The sequence below is a fragment of the Antechinus flavipes genome, chromosome 1 (assembly GCF_016432865.1).
Source record: "Antechinus flavipes isolate AdamAnt ecotype Samford, QLD, Australia chromosome 1, AdamAnt_v2, whole genome shotgun sequence".
In the NCBI taxonomy this organism is placed as follows: Eukaryota; Metazoa; Chordata; class Mammalia; order Dasyuromorphia; family Dasyuridae; genus Antechinus; species Antechinus flavipes.
Genome location: NC_067398.1, coordinates 56,632,048 through 56,652,029, shown reverse-complemented (window position 1 = coordinate 56,652,029; position 19,982 = coordinate 56,632,048). Strand labels below are relative to the sequence as shown.

General features: G+C 65.3%; 1 protein-coding gene across 1 annotated transcript in view; it reads right to left on the bottom strand.

Moving 5' to 3' along the window:
• The window catches only part of PLXNA1 (plexin A1), a 287,103-nt gene that overhangs the window by 53,712 nt on the left and 213,409 nt on the right, over positions 1-19,982 (bottom strand). Inside the window, exons 11-21 of the mRNA XM_051983104.1 lie at positions 19,623-19,719; positions 19,246-19,436; positions 18,733-18,884; positions 16,407-16,527; positions 15,574-15,710; positions 13,252-13,419; positions 12,381-12,474; positions 10,711-10,950; positions 10,438-10,581; positions 9,023-9,257; positions 3,475-3,617 (exon numbers count right to left, since the gene is read on the bottom strand). Coding sequence (XP_051839064.1) covers positions 3,475-3,617; positions 9,023-9,257; positions 10,438-10,581; positions 10,711-10,950; positions 12,381-12,474; positions 13,252-13,419; positions 15,574-15,710; positions 16,407-16,527; positions 18,733-18,884; positions 19,246-19,436; positions 19,623-19,719 — 1,722 coding nt within the window. The remainder of the gene's footprint in view (positions 1-3,474; positions 3,618-9,022; positions 9,258-10,437; positions 10,582-10,710; positions 10,951-12,380; positions 12,475-13,251; positions 13,420-15,573; positions 15,711-16,406; positions 16,528-18,732; positions 18,885-19,245; positions 19,437-19,622; positions 19,720-19,982) is intronic.

The window sequence follows — 19,982 nt, the reverse complement described above, 5'->3', positions numbered from 1 at the left end:
GAAAAAAAGAAGGGGGGAAGACCCAGCCAGACTGAGGCATTTCACAAATCTGACATCATGTTTGATTCCCACGGTTCTCTCATGGGTGGGAACGTATGCTCCCAGCGCGGGAAGGGAGCTCTGGCTGCTGACTTTGGCCAGGCTTCCGTCAGCCCCCTGCCACCGGGCCCGGACCTGGCTCGAGTGCTGCTCCCCCAGATATCCCTGGGCCCTACTGAGGTAACCCCAGTCGGGGCGGGGCAGGCCCGGTGTGATTAATGAGTGACAAGAGCTCCCAGGTGAGGAGCAGGTAAAGGCCTGGCCCCCTCACGCAGCCCCCGAATGATGCAGGATCCGAACAAAGGCTATGGCGGCCGCGAGGCGCCGGCCATCTCTCTACGCCATATTGCCTCGGAATAACAATAAAACACCGACATTTGCTGCCCTCCCCATACCGGTGCCGTTGCCCCCTTTTAACAGCAGAGAAGGCTGAGACTCCGTACTGGAGACTAATGAGATGAGATCCCAGCCCTTGGGAAGCCTGGAGTCCGACAGGAGAGGCAGGATGTGAACCCAGAACCAAGGCAGAGGAGACCTGCCCAGCTCCCGCCAACAGCCTGGTGACATCTGAGCGAGGACAAGGAGCGGGCTCGGAACAAAAAGAGGGGGCGGGAAGACGGCTCCTGGAGGGGCCTTCCAGGGGACAGAGGCCTCCGGGGGGCCCAGTGGGACAGAACAGCGGCCCACCCCGGCCTGCCTGAGGCCCAGGCCCTTGCCCCCTTTGGGAGGGAGTTCTCACGGCGATTCCAAGGGCCTGGGCAGGACTGCGCCCCCCCAACCACCCGCCAGTGACGGACGGGCCCAGGGCCGAGGCTGTCCCAAATTTTCATTCTGAGCCAAATCTCTGTTGTCCGGGCGGCTCCGATCAGATGTCACGATGCTATCAGGCCCAATCCTCCGCTACTGAAACAGCCGCGGTAGCGATAAGCTCCGAAATTGGTCCTGTCCTACATGGGTGATCTTATCAGAGATTGCCGAGGAGAAATGGAGCAGGAGCAGGAGACGGAGGCGGGGAGAGTGACATGTCGAGCGGCTCGCTCTGTCTCAGCCAGCTCCCTCGGGGGCCCGGCCTCGGGAGCGTTCTGGGCTGGGGAGGGGGGCCCGGGGCCCCAGGGCCGGCCCGACGTCCTGCGGAAGCGGGGCACCCAGCTCCGGCGGGCCCCGGGGCCCCGAGCGACGTCAGAGTGGGGCAGCCTCAACGCCTGGCTGGACACCCGCGGCCCTCGCCCACTCTCCCAAGTCGGAGTCTCCTAAAGCTCAGACCCCAACGGCCTTCCCCGAACCTGCCTCGTTCACTTACTGTTAACCTGCTGTTACCATTATCCCCGTGCGATGGCTGGGGAAACTGAGGCAAGCAGCAGGTAAGTCCCCAAGGCTGGATTTCAGCCTCCTGCCCACAGAGCTCTGGCTGGCCGCCGAGCTGTCTCTGAATGCACTTGCCACTAGTGACGGCCGCTACGTTCTCTCTCACTGCTGCATCTCATAAAGACAAGGAAGGGGCTGTAATGGGAAGCTGGCTGATCTAACTCAGGAGCCAGTACAGAACCACAGAAAGAGCCTGGGCTTGGAGTCCAAGGGACCGGGCTAAAAACCCTGGTTCTGAAGCCCCCGAGAAAGACACTCTGAGACTCAGTTTCCTCCTCCTAAAATAACCATAACAAGTCCTGTATCACAGCAGGGCTACGAGAAGTAATCTGCACAGCGTAAAGCACTGAGTTGCTATTATCATTCCTGGCAAGAATAATTATAATAGGAATAAAGAGGAAGGAGAAATTGGCTTTAAACTGAAATCTGCCGTAGAAAAAAATACTCTGATGAGAATGTCAAACTGCGTATTAGTAGGAGCCAAGATACCCCTCGACTACATCAAGGTTCAGAAAAAGCTCAACAAGCTGGAAAAATGGGACCAAAACTTAGAAGGCGAAACTTCACAAGGATAAATGTACAAGCCCGAATTGGGTTAAAAAAATGAACCTCAGAAGCATCAGGGAAATGAGGCGTGTTCACTCAAAGGAAAAAAAATCTGGAAGTCCTGTTTGGCCACAAGTCCAACAGAGGGTTAGAGCTGCTTAAAAAATTACTAATCCCGCAGAATGTTAGTGACTGGGCCCAGATGGACCCAGAGTTTTCTGCAGTGTCTGACCGGGCCTAGAGTTCTGCGAGCCATCCGCCCCGCTGGGAAAATCCGGAGAAGGTGGCGGGTGCTCAGAGGAAGCCGATCAGGACGGGGGGAGACGAGTAAGCAGAGGGACTGAGGGGCATCGGAGGGCCCGGGACATCATGAGAAGCCTCGGGGGAGCCCAGCACACAGGCCTGCAGAAAAGAGCAGCGGTCCGGGTTCCGCGGGTGGCAGAAGCAGGCCCGGGGAGAGGTTCGGGGAGATGGATCCCAGCTCAGTGGCAGGGCTCACTGTGAGGTCTGCCCAGAATGGACCTGGAGGCTCATCGGGCAGGGAGTGAGCCAGGAACGGGCCTTGGCCCGTGGCCGGCAGAGCTGCTCCCCAACACTAACCGCCATCCTTGCCTAGGGGGCCGCGCAGCCGCTGCCGACAGGCCGGTCTGACGCGGAAAGTCTTCTCGGGCCGATCTGACTTTCCCACCAATTATCACAGGGGAGGAAGGACCCTGGGGGAGGCCAAAGGGCACTGAGGTGAGCCGCTGGACGTGAGCCTTGGGTCCCACCGTACTCAGCATTTGGCAGGGAGGAAACGCCAGACCCTTGGAGCTTCTGAATCGTGGAAACGTGAGACGGACCAAAAATATATATAGTTACAGAGATCTTTGTATACATATTCATAGTAGGGACTTTTATAATGGGAAAAAATGGAAAGCAAGAGAGAGCTCATCAGCTGGCAGATATATGAGTCAAATGGAGCATTATAACTCTGGAAGACACAGAGAATACGAAGAATTTCAGAGAAACTCAGGGGGAACGGAATCGAGAGAATGTTCTACATGACAAGCACCATGATGAGGGGAAACAATGAAAGGCTTTGGAATTTTGATCAGGGCAGTGACGGCCTGTGACCCCAGAGGACTGGCCCGAGAAATGGCCGTCCTCCGCTCAGCTAAGAGGTGGCGGGCTGCAGTTTGTTTAACTGCGCTTTGATATAGAGTCTCCTAACAAGGGGAGGTGGGAACAGCAAATAGGAAAAAAGTCAAACCAGAAACACAGGATCCCACAGTCCAGGAAACATCAGAGGTCATCAGGGCCAACCTCATCATTCTATGATACGTTTATATTCATCAAAATCCTCTTGTCTAAAACGGCCAAAATGTTTCTCTCAAAATCCAAGACAGTTAGACTGGCTTACAGAAGGATCCCCGTTAAGGTTCCCCTCCTGGGCTATCCCAGAAGCACACAGGAACTCCTTGGGGTTCCCCCTGCTGCTGCCAAAGGGCCGAGGCCCGGGGAAATGCCTCCGTGGGCACCTACCTCCATCTCCTTCAGCACCGGGTGGTCCTCGATACCTGGGAAGAGGACCCTCATGGCGTACGTGCGGTAGTCCAGGAAGGGGATGCCGGCTCCATCCAGGTCATTGGTCAGCTCATGGATGTCTGTCTGCAGTTCTGCAAAGGCTGGACCGCAAAGGAGAAGGAAGAAAGTCAAGGGCCAGTGGAAGTGGGCCAGGCCCGTAGCACCCGCTGCTCTCGGGCCCAAGCCGGAGACCAGGGTCTGGATCTGAGCTGAGCACCTCGAGGCCCCACAAGCCCCAAGTGTCTCTTCCGCTCCCCGCAGCGTCCAACTTCCCACCGTTAAACATCCGTCCATTTGGGGGAGTTCAGAGATTGCTGTTACAATACAGATGTTGACTGGGAGGGGGAGGACATCAGGCTTCACCAGGTGCTCGTTAGCGCGGTCTGCATTAGCTTCTTGGGCTAGCCCTTGTCACCTAGCAGGGCTCACCGGGCGTGTGTGGGACGGGGAAGTTCAGGCCCGTGAGAAAGGTCAGGAAGACCCCGAAGCCCTGCTCTGACTGAGAAGCAGTAACCAAGGAGGGGAGCTCCTGGGAGGAGCCGGTGCCGAGGGCTGCCCGGGTACGTGGGCGCTGCCCCCTCAAGTCCTGCGCCGACAGAGCGGAGGTTCCGCTCCTCCCTCTCCCGTCACTTGCGAAAGGGCATTTCTTGGATCTTCCAGTGGAAAGAGGGAAGGATATGAGGGGGGGTGGCTGAAAGGGAAGCAAAATCTGGTTTGGAGCAAGTTTCCTGCCCCTCAGTATACCTAGGGAGAACCTGGCGGTCCCTGCCTACCAAAGTGCTCTCAAAATCCCCCTCTCGGACCAGATTCGTCTGCAAAGCCCCCCCTGGATTTCCCGAGGCGTTTGTCCGGTGACGAGGTGGGCCGGCGAAGCGGGGAATCGCGGTCCCTGACTGACTGGTGGGGGCAGGGAAGTCCAGGCGGGGGCACTGGCAGGAGCGGTTCTTTCCAGCTGCCCCCCTCCTCTCCTCGCTAGTCCGGGCTTGGAAGGGGTGGAGGAAAGGCCATTCACTCCCTATCTCTTAAGGAGAGAAAGGATGCTCTGAGATTGGAGCCTTGGAGTGGGGCTGTCACGACAGAGAGACCTGCAGAAAAGTTCGGGGAGGGAGTGGGGAGGACCTCACAGCATTGTTTGAAATCAAATTAAGGAACTTCAAAGGGAGCACGAGGCTGCGCCAAGCAGGCCGGTCTCAGCCGCCCGAGGCGGGGACCAAGCCAGCAGCGGAGAAGATGCTCTATCTTATCTGCGTCCTGTGGAAGAGGGAAGAGAAAGGCTTCTGCCGAGATGGCAGCTTTTAATTAAAAGCTGCTTCCTTTTATCTCTCTGGCAGCCCCACGCTGTTGTCTCCCCCGCCCCATGCCAAATGCTTTTATTATCGTGTGTCCAGGGCCCCCGTCCCTCCCCAGCTCGGCTGCCTGGCAGGGTCATGGGCCCAGGCAGTTGCTCGTGGAGATAATGGGCAATTAGGCCCTGACAGTGGGACTTGGAGAGGCGTTTGGGCCCAATTCCCAGCAGGAAGCGGCAGCATAATAAGCTGCCACCCCCTTACACACACACACAGACTTTCCTCCATCTCCCAACTTGGAACCACTTTCAGTCTCTTCCTGAAAACTTATTCCTTTCCCAAAATTCCCAGCAAGGGGAGCAGGCCAGAAAACGGGAATTCTGCTTTCTCCTGCCCAGGAGGCCCGTCCCTGCTCGGAGGATCCTCCTCCTTGGACCCGGGGACCCTCAGGATGAGAACCGGCCTGCCGCGGCCACTGGGTCACTCCGAGGTTCTCTGAGCACTGCTGCTGCAGGCCGCCCTCCCCCCGCCGCTGAGCGGGTACGAGCCGGAAAGGACCGGACGCAACCCCTCGGTTGTAAAATGTGGCCCGCCGCTTGGCATACAGCAAGTGCCCAATACTTGCTGACCAACTGACTGACTGACTGGGAAGAAACAAAGATCTGACCGAGGATCCACAGGGCCCGTGAATGTGTGAATCTGCCCGCTCCTCCGGACGCCTCCCCTCCCCGGCTCCCAGGAAAACCCAGCCCACTGCACCATCCTTAGCAGAAACTTCCCGGCCCTCCCGGATTTCTAGCCAGATTGCAAGCATTCCTCAGGGCTGACTCGAGGCCCCCCCTCCGCGGACTCGTGGGTCAGCACCTGGCAAATGGGCCCCCGGGGCCGCTCCCTTCTCTGACCTTCCAGAGCTAGGGGAGATACATGAGGAGGGGGAGGGGGTCAGCACACACACCTCCCTCCCTCCCTCCCCCTCCAGGCAACGTCTGACTGACAACAGCGAAACTCAATAACCCTTAACTTTTCCTGGATCACCTCGCCAGCCCTGCGAGGGGGGAGCTATCATTGTCCTCACTTCCGAGGAGGAGTGAACCGGGATGTGGGGAAGGTGGGGGGGAGGAGGAAATGGAGGAGCCGGTACTTCCAAAGCACTCACTGGGTGCCAGGCTAAAAGCCTTTCACAAACGTCCTCTCACGTGGTCCTCCCCAAGTCGGTCCCGTTCTCTGTCCCCATGGAGGAAACCGAGGCAGGCAGAGGCCGCGGGACAGGGGAAGGGACGAGGGAGGCTCTGAGCGAGTTTTCCTGGCCCTGCGCCCAGATCTTTCTGGGGCACCCCCGCCCGGACAGCTCGCAGCCTGTGCCCGGCACGGACGGAGGGAGCCCCGGGCGCGGCGTCAGGAACGCTGGCTCGGAGCCCCTGGCCCTCCGCAGGCCTCAGCTGCCCCATCCGCGAAGGGAAACGTCCAGCGAGGGAAACCATCGGTCCCCAGCTCAGAGGGGGAGAGAACGGCCTCCCAATATTGTTGCCAGGTTCTCATCACCCTTACGGGGGGCTCCGAGAGCGTGCTCATGGCAACAGCCCCCATCCTCCCATTACATGCATGAGGCTCTGCGGATCATCCACAGGGAGACAAGGTGCTGCTCTCATGGCTGGGGGCCAGCAGGGCCCAGGGAGCGAGGGGCCGGGGAGTGAGAGGCTGGGGAGCGAGGGGCCGGCGAGCGAGGGGCCAGGGAGCGAGGGGCCGGGGAGCGAGGGGCCGGGGAGCGAGGGGCCGGGGAGCGAGGGCCCGGGGAGCGAGGGCCCGGGGAGCGAGGGCCCGGGGAGCGAGGGGCCGGGGAGCGAGGGGCCGGGGAGCGAGGGGCCGGGGAGCGAGGGCCCGGGGAGCGAGGGGCCGGCGAGCGAGGGGCCGGCGAGCGAGGGCCCGGGGAGCGAGGGGCCGGGGAGCGAGGGGCCGGCGAGCGAGGGGCCGGGGAGCGAGGGGCCGGGGAGCGAGGGCCCGGGGAGCGAGGGGCCGGGGAGCGAGGGGCCGGCGAGCGAGGGGCCGGGGAGCGAGGGGCGGGGGAGCGAGGGCCCGGGGAGCGAGGGGCCGGGGAGCGAGGGGCCGGGGAGCGAGGGGCCGGGGAGCGAGGGGCCGGGGAGCGAGGGGCCGGGGAGCGAGGGGCGGGGAGCGAGGGCCCGGGGAGCGAGGGGCCGGGGAGCGAGGGGCGGCGAGCGAGGGGCCGGGGAGCGAGGGGCCGGCGAGCGAGGGGCCGGGGAGCGAGGGGCGGGCGAGCGAGGGGCCGGGGAGCGAGGGGCCGGCGTCCGGGCAACAGGAGCCCGCGGATGCCCTGAGCCGCTTGAGGGGAAGAGATGCTCCAGCAGCCGCATCCTGCCTCCGGCAGCACGGAAGGCTCCCTGGAAGAGGGGACGCTTCAGATGGGAGCTGGGCAGGGAGACGCTGGCCTTGAGCCGAGGCTCAGCCAGCGGAGGGGTCTGGAGCAGAGGAAGCCGGTGGGGAGCAAGAACCTCAGGGTCTCTGACTTAGAAGGAACCTTGGAGGCCATTTAATCCCCCCCCCCCCATTGTATGAAAACCTGGGAGCCAAGAAGGGTTAAAGGTTTAAGGAGCAAAGACGAGGAGCCGGGGCTCCGACCCCAGGCCAGGGGAAGAGGCCCTGCCGCTGTGAGCAGCTCTCCGGAGGGCCTTTCTCCCTAACAAGGGGAGGCCGGCGTGAGGCCCCGGGCCAGGGGACGAGGCCCTGCCGCTGTGAGCAGCTCTCCGGAGGGCCTTTCTCCCTAACAAGGAGAGGCCGGCGTGAGACCCCGGGCCAGGGGACGAGGCCCTGCCACTGTGAGCAGCTCTCCGGAGGGGCTTTCTCCCTAACAAGGGGAGGCCGGCCTGAGGCCCCGGGCCAGGGGACGAGGCCCTGCCGCTGTGAGCAGCTCTCCGGAGGGGCTTTCTCCCTAACAAGGGGAGGGCCGGCGTGAGGCCCCGGGCCAGGGGACGAGGCCCCGCCGCTGTGAGCAGCTCTCCGGAGGGCCTTTCTCCCTAACAAGGGGAGGGCCGGCGTGAGGCCCCGGGCCAGGGGACGAGGCCCCGCCGCTGTGAGCAGCTCTCCGGAGGGGCTTTCTCCCTAACAAGGGGAGGGCCGGCGTGAGGCCCCGGCCGACGTCTCCCCACCTTGTGAAACCGAGGCACCAGAAGCTCCCCGGAGCCCCAAGGGGCTGGTCCCCTCCTCCGACCACCCCCTGAGCTGCCGCCACTGCAGGCTTCGTGTTCGCTGAGTGCCCAGAGACCCACAGTGTTCAAGCCAGAGGGGCCCTTCATCTTTCGGGACAGGGAACCGAGGCACGGGAAAGGAGCGGTGCGCCAGGGCAGAGCCAGCAGGAGCTGCCCGAACCTTCGCCAGCCGTAAGGGAGGGGAGGGGAGAGGTGGGCCCTTTCCTGGGGGCCGCAAGTCCCGACTCTGAATCACGCGCCTCAGGCTCGGGCTCCTCAGAAAGGACCGGAGGGAGGCGGGGAAGGAAGGAAGGGAGGGAAGGGAGGGAAGGGAGAAAACCCGGGGAGAACCTCGCTCTACTGGTGGCTTGATGTAAATATGTGGTTATTACTGCCAGCCTCTGCCCTTACTTTAACTCCAGCACCGCGCCCGAGAAAGGCTCCACTGGCTGCCACGGGCACAAAGGTCTGGATGTTGCCCCAGTGAAAGCCCGGGCAGTCAGACCGAGGGATCGTCGCAGGCCAGGGCTGGCGCGGAGGGGAGAGGGCGCTTCTCCCCCGGGCGGGAGGCGGGGCCCGGGCTCAGAACCCCCCCCCCTTTTTGGCTGGCGGATGTTCTTGTTGGGGGGGGGGGGGGCTTATCGCTATCAGGAGGAAACCGAGACCCGGAGCCGCGAGCCACGAACCCTCAGACTTATCGACCTGAACAAACGATTTCGCCCCCTGAGGACACAGCGGTTCCCGCAGCCACGTGACCAGACTGAGAGGGCCCGGCCCAGCCTCAGCCCGACTACCTGGGGGCCTCACCTTCCCCATCTGTAGAATGGGGGCGATAACGGCCCCTGCCAAGATCCGGAGGGAGCACCGTCGCTGGAAGCTTCCGTGCCAGGGCATCCCCCGGCCCCCGTGCGGCCCAGAGCTCCCCGAGGGGACAGGGGCCGAAACCTCCCTGGGGGAGTCTGAGAAACAAAAGCCCCGCAGAAAAGGCAGAAGCTCCCGGGCGGGGGCGCCGGCCCTTACCCTCCTTGCACTCCAGGGCCACGCGCGACTCCAGGTTGTCCATCTGCAGCTGCAGGCGCTTGAGGGTGCGGTCCGCGTCCCGGGACTTGCGCTTGTAGGCGATGAGGACCACGATGATGACGAGCAGCAGCAGGCCGCCGCCGCCCCCGATGCCGATGATGGCCGGCAGCGTCAGGAGGCTGTCCGAGTACACCTGCAGCGTCCCCGGGGAGAACTCGAAGCCGCCCGCCTTGATCTGGGGACCGGAGGGGGGGGGTCAGCGGTGGCGGGGGGGGGGGGAAGGAGCGCTTCTGGGGGGGGGGTCAGCGGTGGCTGGGGGGGGGGGGGAAGGAGCACTTCTCAGCGGGGGGTGGGGTGGTGGAGGTGGGGCAGGATCTAAGGCTTCCCCTCGGCCCGGTCACACCGCAACAACACGGGCCGAGGCCCACCCGGGTAACTGCCGCCCTCGGCCCAGAGCGGGACAGGGCTCCCGCAGGAGGAGCTCTCCAGGTGCTGAAGCGGCTCCCTGAGCCTCGGGAGGGCGAGGCTGGGGCCGCAAAGGGCCTTGGGAGGGTCTGCCGGGAGACACGGGAACGGGTTCCAGAAGCCCCTTTCCCACGCCGGCTCCCCTTGGCCCCCCGTCCCATGCAGTTGGAGCCTGACTGAGAAGGGCCCACGGGCTGCGGAGGCCGCTGCTGGGGGAGCAGGGAGGGCTCTCTCTGTGCATCGTCAGTGGCTTGTATGCAGTAGGCATTTAATAAGTGCTCACTAGTCTGAACTGGTTCTAGCCTGTCCCTCTCACAGAGGAGGGAGCGCAGGCCCGAGAGGGAAGCGAATGCCCTCCGGGTCTCAGGTGAGCCAGGGCAGAGCCTGGCCTGGGCGCGCGGGGCCTGTGCTCCGGGAGGTGGCCCCCGCCGCCCGTGCCGCGTCCTGCACGCCCGTCTCCCTGCGGTGCCGGGCTCGAGGCTGCCCCCGAGGAGGGAAACACGGAGCAGCGGGAACAGCCGGAGAGCATGAGCCCAAAAGGGGCCGATGCAGCCCCTCCCAGAGACCCCCGCCAGAGCTCCAGGGCCCTAAACCCAGGAAGGGAAAAGAGCCAAAAGCCATCTACAGAAAAGGACACCGAGTCCCGAGGTGGCACTGACCCCGAATCACAGTCACTGGCAAAGGGGGTTTGGGCCCCAGCTCTCTGCCTGCAAGCTCCACTGCTCCGGGAGGGCTAGCTGAGGGCATGCAGCAGGTGCCTAATAAGGGAGCGTGCATGGAGCACTCATGCAGTAGGCCTGGGAGCACGGGCCTGGGAGCGGGGGGTCTGGGAGCACGGGCCTGGGAGCACGGGCCTGGGAGCACGGGCCTGGGAGCACGGGCCTGGGAGCGGGGGGTCTGGGAGCACGGGCCTGGGAGCACGGGCCTGGGAGCGGCGGCGGGGCACGTACCGTGACTTTGTGCTGGCCAGTGAGGTTGGGCGACTCGCACAGCAGCTGGGTCTCGGACACGGTCAGCACACAGGGGGTGGAGCCGATGAGCACCGTGTAGTTGAGCCTGGAGTTCCCCGACGCAGGCGGGAGGAGGTTCCGGCCCTGGGGGAGGAGGCAGGTTGGTGAAGGCCCCGGCCCCCCAACGCCCCCTCCCCTTTCAGAGCCCACCGACGTCCGCGGGGCCCCGCCCGGCCCCCGGCCTCGCTCCCCCGAGATCCGGCAGCCCCCCACCTTGAGGATGAGCGGGGAGCTGGGCTTGAGCTCCAGGATGCCAGAGGGGCTGAGGGGCTCAAAGACGGGATCGGGGTAGTAGAGGAAGTTGGTGCTGTTGATGATGAGCAGGGACCGCACGTTGTCCATCACGAAGCCCAGTTCGTCCGGCCGGTCGCCCAGTTCCGGGGGGCTCCGGGTGGGGTTGTCGATGGAGGGGGCCTGGCACACCATGGTAGTGTCGTTGTACACAACACAGGTCTGCAGACACGGGGGAAAGGAGGTTCCGGAGGTCAGGGCGGACCCCAGCGTCTCTGCCCCCTCCCTTCAGCCCAGATCCCCCCTTAGGAGCCCCGGAGGCTGCCGGCACCCGGCCCTGGCCTAGGGGACGATGGCGGCCCTTTCTCGCTCCCGGAAAGCTTGCTGCAGGACTACAAGGCCCTGCGCGCCTCTGGGCCCTCCTGGCCTGCCCCCCCAGCAAGGGAGCACTGGGGCTCTTCCCTCGCCTCTCCTTTCGTTCTCCCCAGCTCCCTGTCTGTGCTCCCCCCGAGATGCCCCCAAGAGACAAAGGAAGGCTTCCCGATCTGCCCCAGGGGACGCTCTCTGGGAGGGACGCAGGGGCCGACTGCGGGGGAGAAGAAACAAAAACGGGCTAACACTGGAAAGGCCCGCGGGCTTAATTCTGTCACAAGAGCCTGGTTCGGGTCTAGTTTGTCCAAGAGGAAGTCGGGGGACATAACAGCCCCCCGGGAGCTGCAGGGCAGCATCAGGCTCACAGACTGCTCCGTCTGGCCCCGAGGAGCATCAAGAGCGATGGGCTGATGTGCCAGGGGCACAAACGTGGGCCCGCGCCAGGGCGGGACAGACAACCAGGGGGTGAGCAGAGCCCCCGCAACCTGGGGGGTGGGCACAGCGGCCCCTCCTCCGCCCATCCGCCGGCTCTGTCTGAGGTGACGCAGCCAGAGACGCGACAGACAAAAAGGTACCCGGAGCAAGAGGGGAAAGCCGCCCAGGGTCCTGGTTCCAGAGAAGCCCCAGGCCCAGGCAGCTGCTGCCCCGTGGGGGAGACCCTCGGCCCAAAGCACCCCCGAGGGGCTCTGCCGACTCCTCCGCAGGGAACGCCCAAGGGGGCCGGCTCTCAGAACCTCCCGAGGGAGACACCCAGGGGCTGGTAATCCGGTCAGCAAAGGCCTGGGCTGGGGCTCAGAGGGGCCGGGCCGGGAGGGGCTGGGAGGGGTCGGGAGGGGCTCAAAAGGCCGGGCCGGGAGGGGCTGGGAGGGGCTCAGAGGGGCTCAGAAAGGCCAGGCCGGGAGGGGCTCAGAGGGGCTCAGAAAGGCCGGGCCGGGAGGGGCTGGGAGGGGCTGGGAGGCGCTGGGAGGGGCTGAGAAAGGCCGGGCCAGGAGGGGCTGGGAGGGGCTCAGAAAGGCCGGGCCGGGAGGGGCTGGGAGGGGTCGGGAGGGGCTCAGAGGGGCTCAGAAAGGCCGGGCCAGGAGGGGCTCAGAGGGGCTCAGAAAGGCCAGGCCGGGAGGGGCTGGGAGGGGCTGGGAGGGGCTCAGAAAGGCCGGGCCGGGAGGGGCTCAGAGGGGCTGGGAGGGGCTGGGAGGGGCTCAGAAAGGCCGGGCCGGGAGGGGCTCAGAGGGGCTGGGAGGGGCAGCTGCCACATCCCGATCCCGCCCCAAGCCAACACTCACATCTTCCCTCTCGGCACTGCCGTACTTGGCGCGGATCCGGGGCTCTCGGACGGTGGCCAGGTTGGTGCCGGTGACAGTGAGCAGTGTTCCGCCGCTGTGGGCCGGAGGGCAGACCGGTCACCGGAGGGCTCAGAGCTCTCCCCGCCTCCCGCCCCGGCCGGATCGGGCTCCCGGACCCCTGCTGGCTTTGCCCCGAGCTGAGCTAGGGTGGGGCTGGTCTTGTCCCCCTCCCCCCAGATCGGAGGCGGCTGGGACTCTGGCTGGGAGAGCGGGACCGAGCGCCATCCATCCGTCTCTGTGGCTGCTCGAGCCCGGGCCAGGCCGGCTCCCAAAGACTCGAGGTGGTTAAAGTTAAAACACAGAGCGCGGGGTCAGACAGAGAGAGGGCAGAAAAGACCATGAGGGGGCCGGAGCTTGCCGGCCGGGCCGGGGGCTCTAACACGTGGGCCAGGTCTGAGCTTTGGGCCCCGACGGCCCCCACACAGGAAGGTCGGGGAGCTCCTCGCTTCTGAGGGGCGGCAAACGCTTTCCGGGGAGCCCGCTCCCAGCAGGAGTCTCGGGGAAAGGGTCAGGGGCTGCTCCCTTGCCTCCGGAGCCCAAGGTCTCCCATCTCCCACAGCTGGGGGGGCAGGGACAGAGCCCCCCACCCAGAATTTGTCAGAGGCCCTTAAAGCCCATCGAACCGGCCCTCCACTTAGGAAGGGACTGGCACACAGCTAAGTGTGCCCGGGGAGCCTGGAGATCTCGTTTCTGACTGAGACCCGCAGGCCCCGGGGCCCGGCCCGGCTCTGCCCGCCCGGGTCCTTCGCCCCTCCCTTTGCTTTGCTGGCTGTTTCCCGGGGCAGGGCCCGCTGCCCTCTGCGCCTTCTACCTGTTGATGCTCCACTCCGGGTCGATCTTCTGGATGGTGGGGTCCTCCGTGTAGTTGTATTTCACGTCCGAGTTGCTGAGCTCGGCCCGGTTTATGTTGATCACGATGCTGGCGCCCCCGGGGCTCTGGCCCGGAGGGGTTCGGCAGCGGATTTCCCGGGAATTCCTCCTGGGGGGAGAAAGGCAGGGAGAGGTCAGGGGGCCTGGGAGAGGCCGACCCACGCCTGAGCCTGGCTCTGGACAAAGGCTGCACTTTCTGGACCGTGGTTTCCTCGCCCGGAAAATCGGGCTCTCGACTGGCCGGGAGCTCTCTGAGCCGCCGGGCTTTGGGTGACCCTTCCCTCCCGCCCTCCCCACTAAACATGGGAGGAACATGTTAGCGTTCCCCCTGAATGTTCCCAGAAGAAACAAAAAGATTAATCCACTGCAACAGAATTATACTGCAAAGCCCCAAAAGAGATAGTTTGTTTCAGTTCTAGATGATGGTTCGCCTAGAAAACCCTAGAAAGTTCACACTAAGTGATGCTCTTCCAGCGGTCCGTGTCTGGGGGCCAGGGCCCGTCAGAGGTGGCTCGTGGCCTTCAGAGCTCGGATGGCCTCGAGAGAAGCCGGGACTCCTCCCGCTCTTCCCTGACGGCCCCGGACAGTTCCTGCCCCTCTGAGCCCTCTCCTGTACCCTCAGGACCTCCCTCGGCGAGCAGCTCAGTCTTTCCCTTCCAAAGCATGGGGGCACGGCAGGGACGCTTTGGCAAAACTGCCCATCGGGTGCCAGGTCAGGGAGGCTCTTCCTGTCTCTGCCCTCCCTCAGTTTCCCGACTAGTCAAATGAGGTGTTTGAGCTGAATGATCCTAAAGTCCTTTCAGTCTCTATTCTATAATTCAATCATGGGGACCCTCTGAATTCTCTCCATTAAAAAGTCCCTCCCTCCTTCCTTCTCTCTGTCTCTCTCTCTCTCTCTCTCTCTCTCTCTCTCTCTCTCTCTCTCTCTCTCTCTCCCCCCTTTCTCTCCCTCTCTCTCTCTCTCTCTCTCTCTTCTCTCTCTCTCTCCTCTCTCTCTCTCTCTCTCTCTCTCTCTCTCTCTCTCTCTCCCTCCCTCCTTCCTTCTCTCTGTCTCTCTCTCTCTCTCTCCTCTCTCTCTCCTCTCTCTCTTCTCTCTCTCTCTCTCTCTCCTCCTTCTCTCTCTCTCTCTCTCTCTCCCTCCCTCCCTCCTTCTCTCTCTCTCTCTTTCTCCCTCCTTCCTTCTCTCTCTCTCTCTCTCTCCTCTCTCTCTTCTCTCTCTCTCTCTCTCTCTCTCTCTCTCTCTCTCTCTCTCTCTCCCTCTTTCTCTCTCCCTCCTTCCTTCTCTCTCTCTCTCTCTCCTCTCTCTCTCCTCTCTCTCTCTCCCTCCTTCTCTCTCTCTCTCTTCTCTCTCTCTCTCTCTCTCTCTCTCTCTCTCTCTCTCTCTCTCCCTCCCTCCCTCCCTCCTTCCTTCTCTCTGTCTCCCCTCTGAGTCACTCCCCCTCGGTCACTAAGGGCAGAGAGGTCTCCCAGACACAAGGCAGGTCAGCCTCTGCTGCTGGATAGGGCGCGTCCCATTACTCCCCGAGGGGGCCGCAGGTGATGGAGGCCGAACTGCCCCCACGTGTGGGCCCGGGGAGGAGGCCCCGGCCCAGACACCCGCCCCTCCCCAACTGATGCCAGCATCTCGGCGCGGGCCCTGGGCTGCTGCAAACAGCAATGATTAGTGCTGATAACTGGTAATTACCGCAGGAAAATATTTAAAGAGCCGCTCCATTATCATCCCTAATCTAAAAATTATCCACTTCGAGCCTAGGGGCTTTTGTTAACATTTCTTTTTTTCTCTTTTAAAAAAAAAAAAACACAAAAATTTAAATACTTTTCCCCCAGATTCATTTTCCCTGAAAGAGAGTGACTGGGTCTGAGCCAATCCGAGGGCTGCGTGTAACTCGAGTGTTCTCACAATGGCAGCCTGACCCCCTCCCACTGCCGGCCCTGCCCCATGTTGGGCCCCCTCAAGGCCAGTCTGCGGGAGATCCTGCTCCCCCGCCTCCCCCGATGGCTCCTGGCAGAGCCCTGCCTCCAGCCCTCCCTATCCCGAGCTGCCTCCCCTCCGCTCTCCCTGGGGTTTCCATGGTAACCTTCCCCCTCCTCTGGGTTTCCATGGTGATAGCTCCCCTAACCCAGGTTCGACATGGCAGCTTTCCCCAACAAGAGCGTCTCCGTGGTTTCCATGACAGCCCGAGGCCCACCCCCCACCTGCCCACAGCAGCCCCTTCCCTCTGCTACCTCCCCAGGGAGCCCCCATGCCCACTCCCTGACATACCAGGAGAAAGTACAGGGCCGGCCCCCAATGGAGACAGCCACATCACTGCCGGCATTCAGGTGATTTCCTTCAATGCCAATCCAGGTACCCCCGGAGAGCGGACCGCGGGCAGGGGTCACTCGGTAAAAGGTGGGGGTCTGCAGAGAAAAGGACAGAGGTCAGGGGAGCTTGCTGGGTGCTCTGGAAGGAGACCCACTGAGGCCCAAGCTCAGGGCTGTGCTGGGAGGGGGCCAGACCAGCCGCCCGTGCTCCCCGAGAAGTCAGTGCTCCCACTCCCACCCCCCCACCCGTGTGTACAGGGGCCTGTCTCCTTCCGCACAGAACAGCAAACGGGTCGGGGGAGCACAGTCTGCACGAGGCAAGGTGGGTTTGTCTTTGCATTTCCCTGCCCAGGGAAACCCCGTCTGAAGGAGGACGACCCGGAGGGCACTGGCTTCCTCCCCAGAGGAACATTCTCCAGACAGCGTCTCATGGTGGGGGAAGTGGGGGCCGGCGCGGCTCGCCTGGGGTCTAGTCCCAGCTCTGCCCAGAACGGACGGGCTGGGGGGCAAAGCCCCGTCCCGGGGGGCAAGGTCCCATCCCGGGGGGCAAGGCCCTGTCCCAGGGGGGAAAGACCCATCCCAGGGGGGCAAAGCCCCGTTCCGGAGGGCAAGGTCCCGTCCCGGGGGGCAAGGCCCCGTCCCAGGGGGCAAGGCCCCGTCCAGGGGGGAAAGACCCATCCCAGGGGGGGAAAACCCCATCCCGGGGGGGAAAGCCCTGTCCTGCAGGAGTCGGGGGTCCGAGGCCCCCGCGCCCCTCTGCCCCGTGCCAGGGATGCTGGCGGAAGGTCTTACCACGAACTTGAACCTCTTGGGGGAGACGGCGCGGTAGTGGGGGGAGCAGTCTCGCACGCACACCTCCACCAGGGCGTCGTGGGCTCGGCCGGGGCTCGCGTCTCCGATCTCACAGACGATCCTGGGGGAAGCCGAGGAGGTCACTGCGGGGGCTCACGGCCAGGAAGGGCCCGGCCCCCCCTCAAGCGGCTCGCTCTGGGGAGACCCTTTGTACATCTTACAGGTGAGAAAAGGGAGGCTCAGAGAGGAGCGATCGCTTGTCCGCAGATCACTTTAACACCTAATTCAGGACCTTTTATTGAAGGTTGTAAAAAACATTTTAGTTCCAGCTCTGGCAACTCCCGGAACAGGGGATCGCTCCTCCTGAGCCTCTGTTTTCCCCCCTGTGAGATGGACGCGATATCTCTCCCCGCCTTCCTCACAAGTCTGGGCGAGGAGCGAATGGGCCCCTGGGGAAGGCCTCTGGGAAGGACTCACCTCCGGGACCGTGGTTTACTAGGGTCGCACTCCTGCCCGGGTCTGGCCAGGGCCCGAGAGCCCAGTGAGGCCCCCCCCAGACTCTCACAGACCCCCCGGCTCTCACAGCCCCCCCGCTCTCGCAGCCCCCCCCGGCTCTCACAGCCCCCCCCGCTCTCGCAGCCCCCCCAGGCTCTCACAGACCCCCCGGCTCTCACAGCCCCCCCGCTCTCGCAGCCCCCCGCAGCCCCCCCAGGCTCTCACAGACCCCCCGGCTCTCACAGCCCCCCCGCTCTCGCAGCCCCCCAGACTCTCACAGACCCCCCGGCTCTCACACCCCTACCAGCTCGCAGCCCCCCCCGGCTCTCGCAGCCCCCCCCAGGCTCTCACAGCCCCCCCGGCTCTCACACACCCCTACCAGCTCTCACAGCCCTACCAGCTCTCACAGCCCCCCCAGGCTCTCACAGCCCCCCCGCTCTCGCAGCCCCCCCCAGGCTCTCGCACCCCCCCCAGGCTCTCACAGCCCCCCCCGGCTCTCACAGCCCCCCCGCTCTCGCAGCCCCCCCCAGGCTCTCACAGGCCCCCCCAGGCTCTCGCAGGCCCCCCCAGGCTCTCGCAGGCCCCCCCAGGCTCTTGCAGCCCCCCCAGGCTCTCACAGCCCCCCCCTCTCGCAGCCCCCCCCAGGCTCTCACAGCCCCCCCGCTCTCGCAGCCCCCCCCAGGCTCTCGCAGCCCCCCCCAGGCTCTCACAGGCCCCCCCCGGCTCTCACAGCCCCCCCGCTCTCGCAGCCCCCCCCAGGCTCTCGCAGCCCCCCCCAGGCTCTCACAGGCCCCCCCAGGCTCTCGCAGGCCCCCCCAGGCTCTTGCAGCCCCCCCAGGCTCTCACAGCCCCCCCGCTCTCGCAGCCCCCCCCAGGCTCTCACAGCCCCCCCGCTCTCGCAGCCCCCCCCAGGCTCTCGCAGCCCCCCCCCAGGCTCTCACAGGCCCCCCCGCTCTCACAGCCCCCCCGCTCTCGCAGCCCCCCCCCAGGCTCTCGCAGCCCCCCCCCCCCCCCAGCTCTCACAGGCCCCCCCAGGCTCTCGCAGCCCCCCCCAGGCTCTCACAGGCCCCCCCAGGCTCTCGCAGGCCCCCCCAGGCTCTCGCAGGCCCCCCCAGGCTCTTGCAGCCCCCCCAGGCTCTCACAGCCCCCCCGCTCTCGCAGCCCCCCCCAGGCTCTCACAGCCCCCCCGCTCTCGCAGCCCCCCCCAGGCTCTCGCAGCCCCCCCCCCCAGGCTCTCACAGGCCCCCCCCGGCTCTCACAGCCCCCCCCGCTCTCGCAGCCCCCCCCAGGCTCTCGCAGCAGCCCCCCCCCCAGGCTCTCACAGGCCCCCCCAGGCTCTCGCAGGCCCCCCCAGGCTCTTGCAGCCCCCCCAGGCTCTCACAGCCCCCCCGCTCTCGCAGCCCCCCCCAGGCTCTCACAGCCCCCCCGCTCTCGCAGCCCCCCCCAGGCTCTCGCAGCCCCCCCCAGGCTCTCACAGGCCCCCCCCGGCTCTCACAGCCCCCCCGCTCTCGCAGCCCCCCCCAGGCTCTCGCAGCCCCCCCCAGGCTCTCACAGGCCCCCCCAGGCTCTCGCAGGCCCCCCCAGGCTCTCGCAGCCCCCCCCAGGCTCTCACAGGCCCCCCCAGGCTCTCGCAGGCCCCCCCAGGCTCTTGCAGCCCCCCCCAGGCTCTCACAGCCCCCCCGCTCTCGCAGCCCCCCCCAGGCTCTCACAGCCCCCCCGCTCTCGCAGCCCCCCCCAGGCTCTCGCAGCCCCCCCCAGGCTCTCACAGGCCCCCCCAGGCTCTCGCAGCCCCCCCGCTCTCGCAGCCCCCCAGCCCGCGGCCCGCACTCACTGCTCGGCGCTGATGTACTCGCTCTCGATGGGGTTGCACATCACCTTCCCCACGCTCACGCCCAGGCGCACGTCCTCGAACTTCAGGCCCAGGTTCTCGCCGGTGATGGTGAGCCGCGTCCCGCCCTGCCGGGGGCCCGTCTCCGGCGAGAGCTGAGGGGAGAGGGCGGGAGCGCGCTGGGCCCGGGAGCGGCGCCCGGAGGAGGCCGGGGCAGGACAAAGGCCTCACGGGGGCCGGAGGGGGGCCTTCCTGCCCCGAGGGCCCTCCCGGTGAGGGGGCTCCCGGGGGCGCGACTGTCACAGTCCCTCGTGGGAGGCGGCCCTGGCCCACGGAAGCTCGGGGGTCCCCCCCCACACAGCGCGCCCAGACAGGACAGAGCACCCGCCCCGGCCTCCCTGGGCGCCCGCGGCTCCGTGGCCACGTTACTGAGGAGGAGGAGGGAGCGACCAGGGAACCCCCCGCGCCCCGGCTTCCTTCTGCGTTCCCTCCGGCCCCCCCCGACGCCGGCCCTACCTTCAGGATCTTGGGGTCCGCGCAGCGGCTGTTGCCACTGCTGGCGTGCATCCAGCCGGCGTCCGGCGCGGGGCAGTGGTGGCGCAGGGAGCAGCGCTTCTCGGCCACGCACCAGCCGCACTCGAACCGCGGGTCCGCTTTGAGGCAGAGCCCGCAGCTCTCTCGGAGGGCCGAGCACTTGTACAGGTGAGCTGGGGGCGGAGGGGGCAGGGTCAGGGGCCCGGGGCGCCCCTCTCCGGGGCGGCCCCCCCCGCTCGCCACAGCAGCCGCCTCCGCGGTGCTCCCAGGGACTCCTCATCTCCCCCCTCCTCCCCCCCCACCGGCCTCTCGGGAGCGGGGACGGGGCGTCAGGGCCGAGGTCAGCCGGGGCCACTCACCCTGGATGTTCTGGGGATTGTCGATGACGAAGTTGCCGTTCCACACAACCGAGAGGTTGACGGGCAGGTCGCTGATGTCATTCCCTTCGTAGGTGTACTGTGGGAGGGGCGAAGGAAGCGCCTGGTCAGGGCGGGCGGGGAGCGGCCCCATTAACTGGGGAAACTCTCCAGGGCCCGGGGGAAAGTCCTCCTCTCCCGTTAAACATGGCAGAAACGCAGGTAAAACCGACACGTGCGCGTTTGTGCCGCACAAGAAAAAAGGAGAAGGGGAACAAAAGCGAGCGAACAACAGCAGAGGGAGTGAGAGTGCGCGCTGGGGTCCCCACACAGCCCCACGGGCCTCTCAGGGTCCCCTCGTCA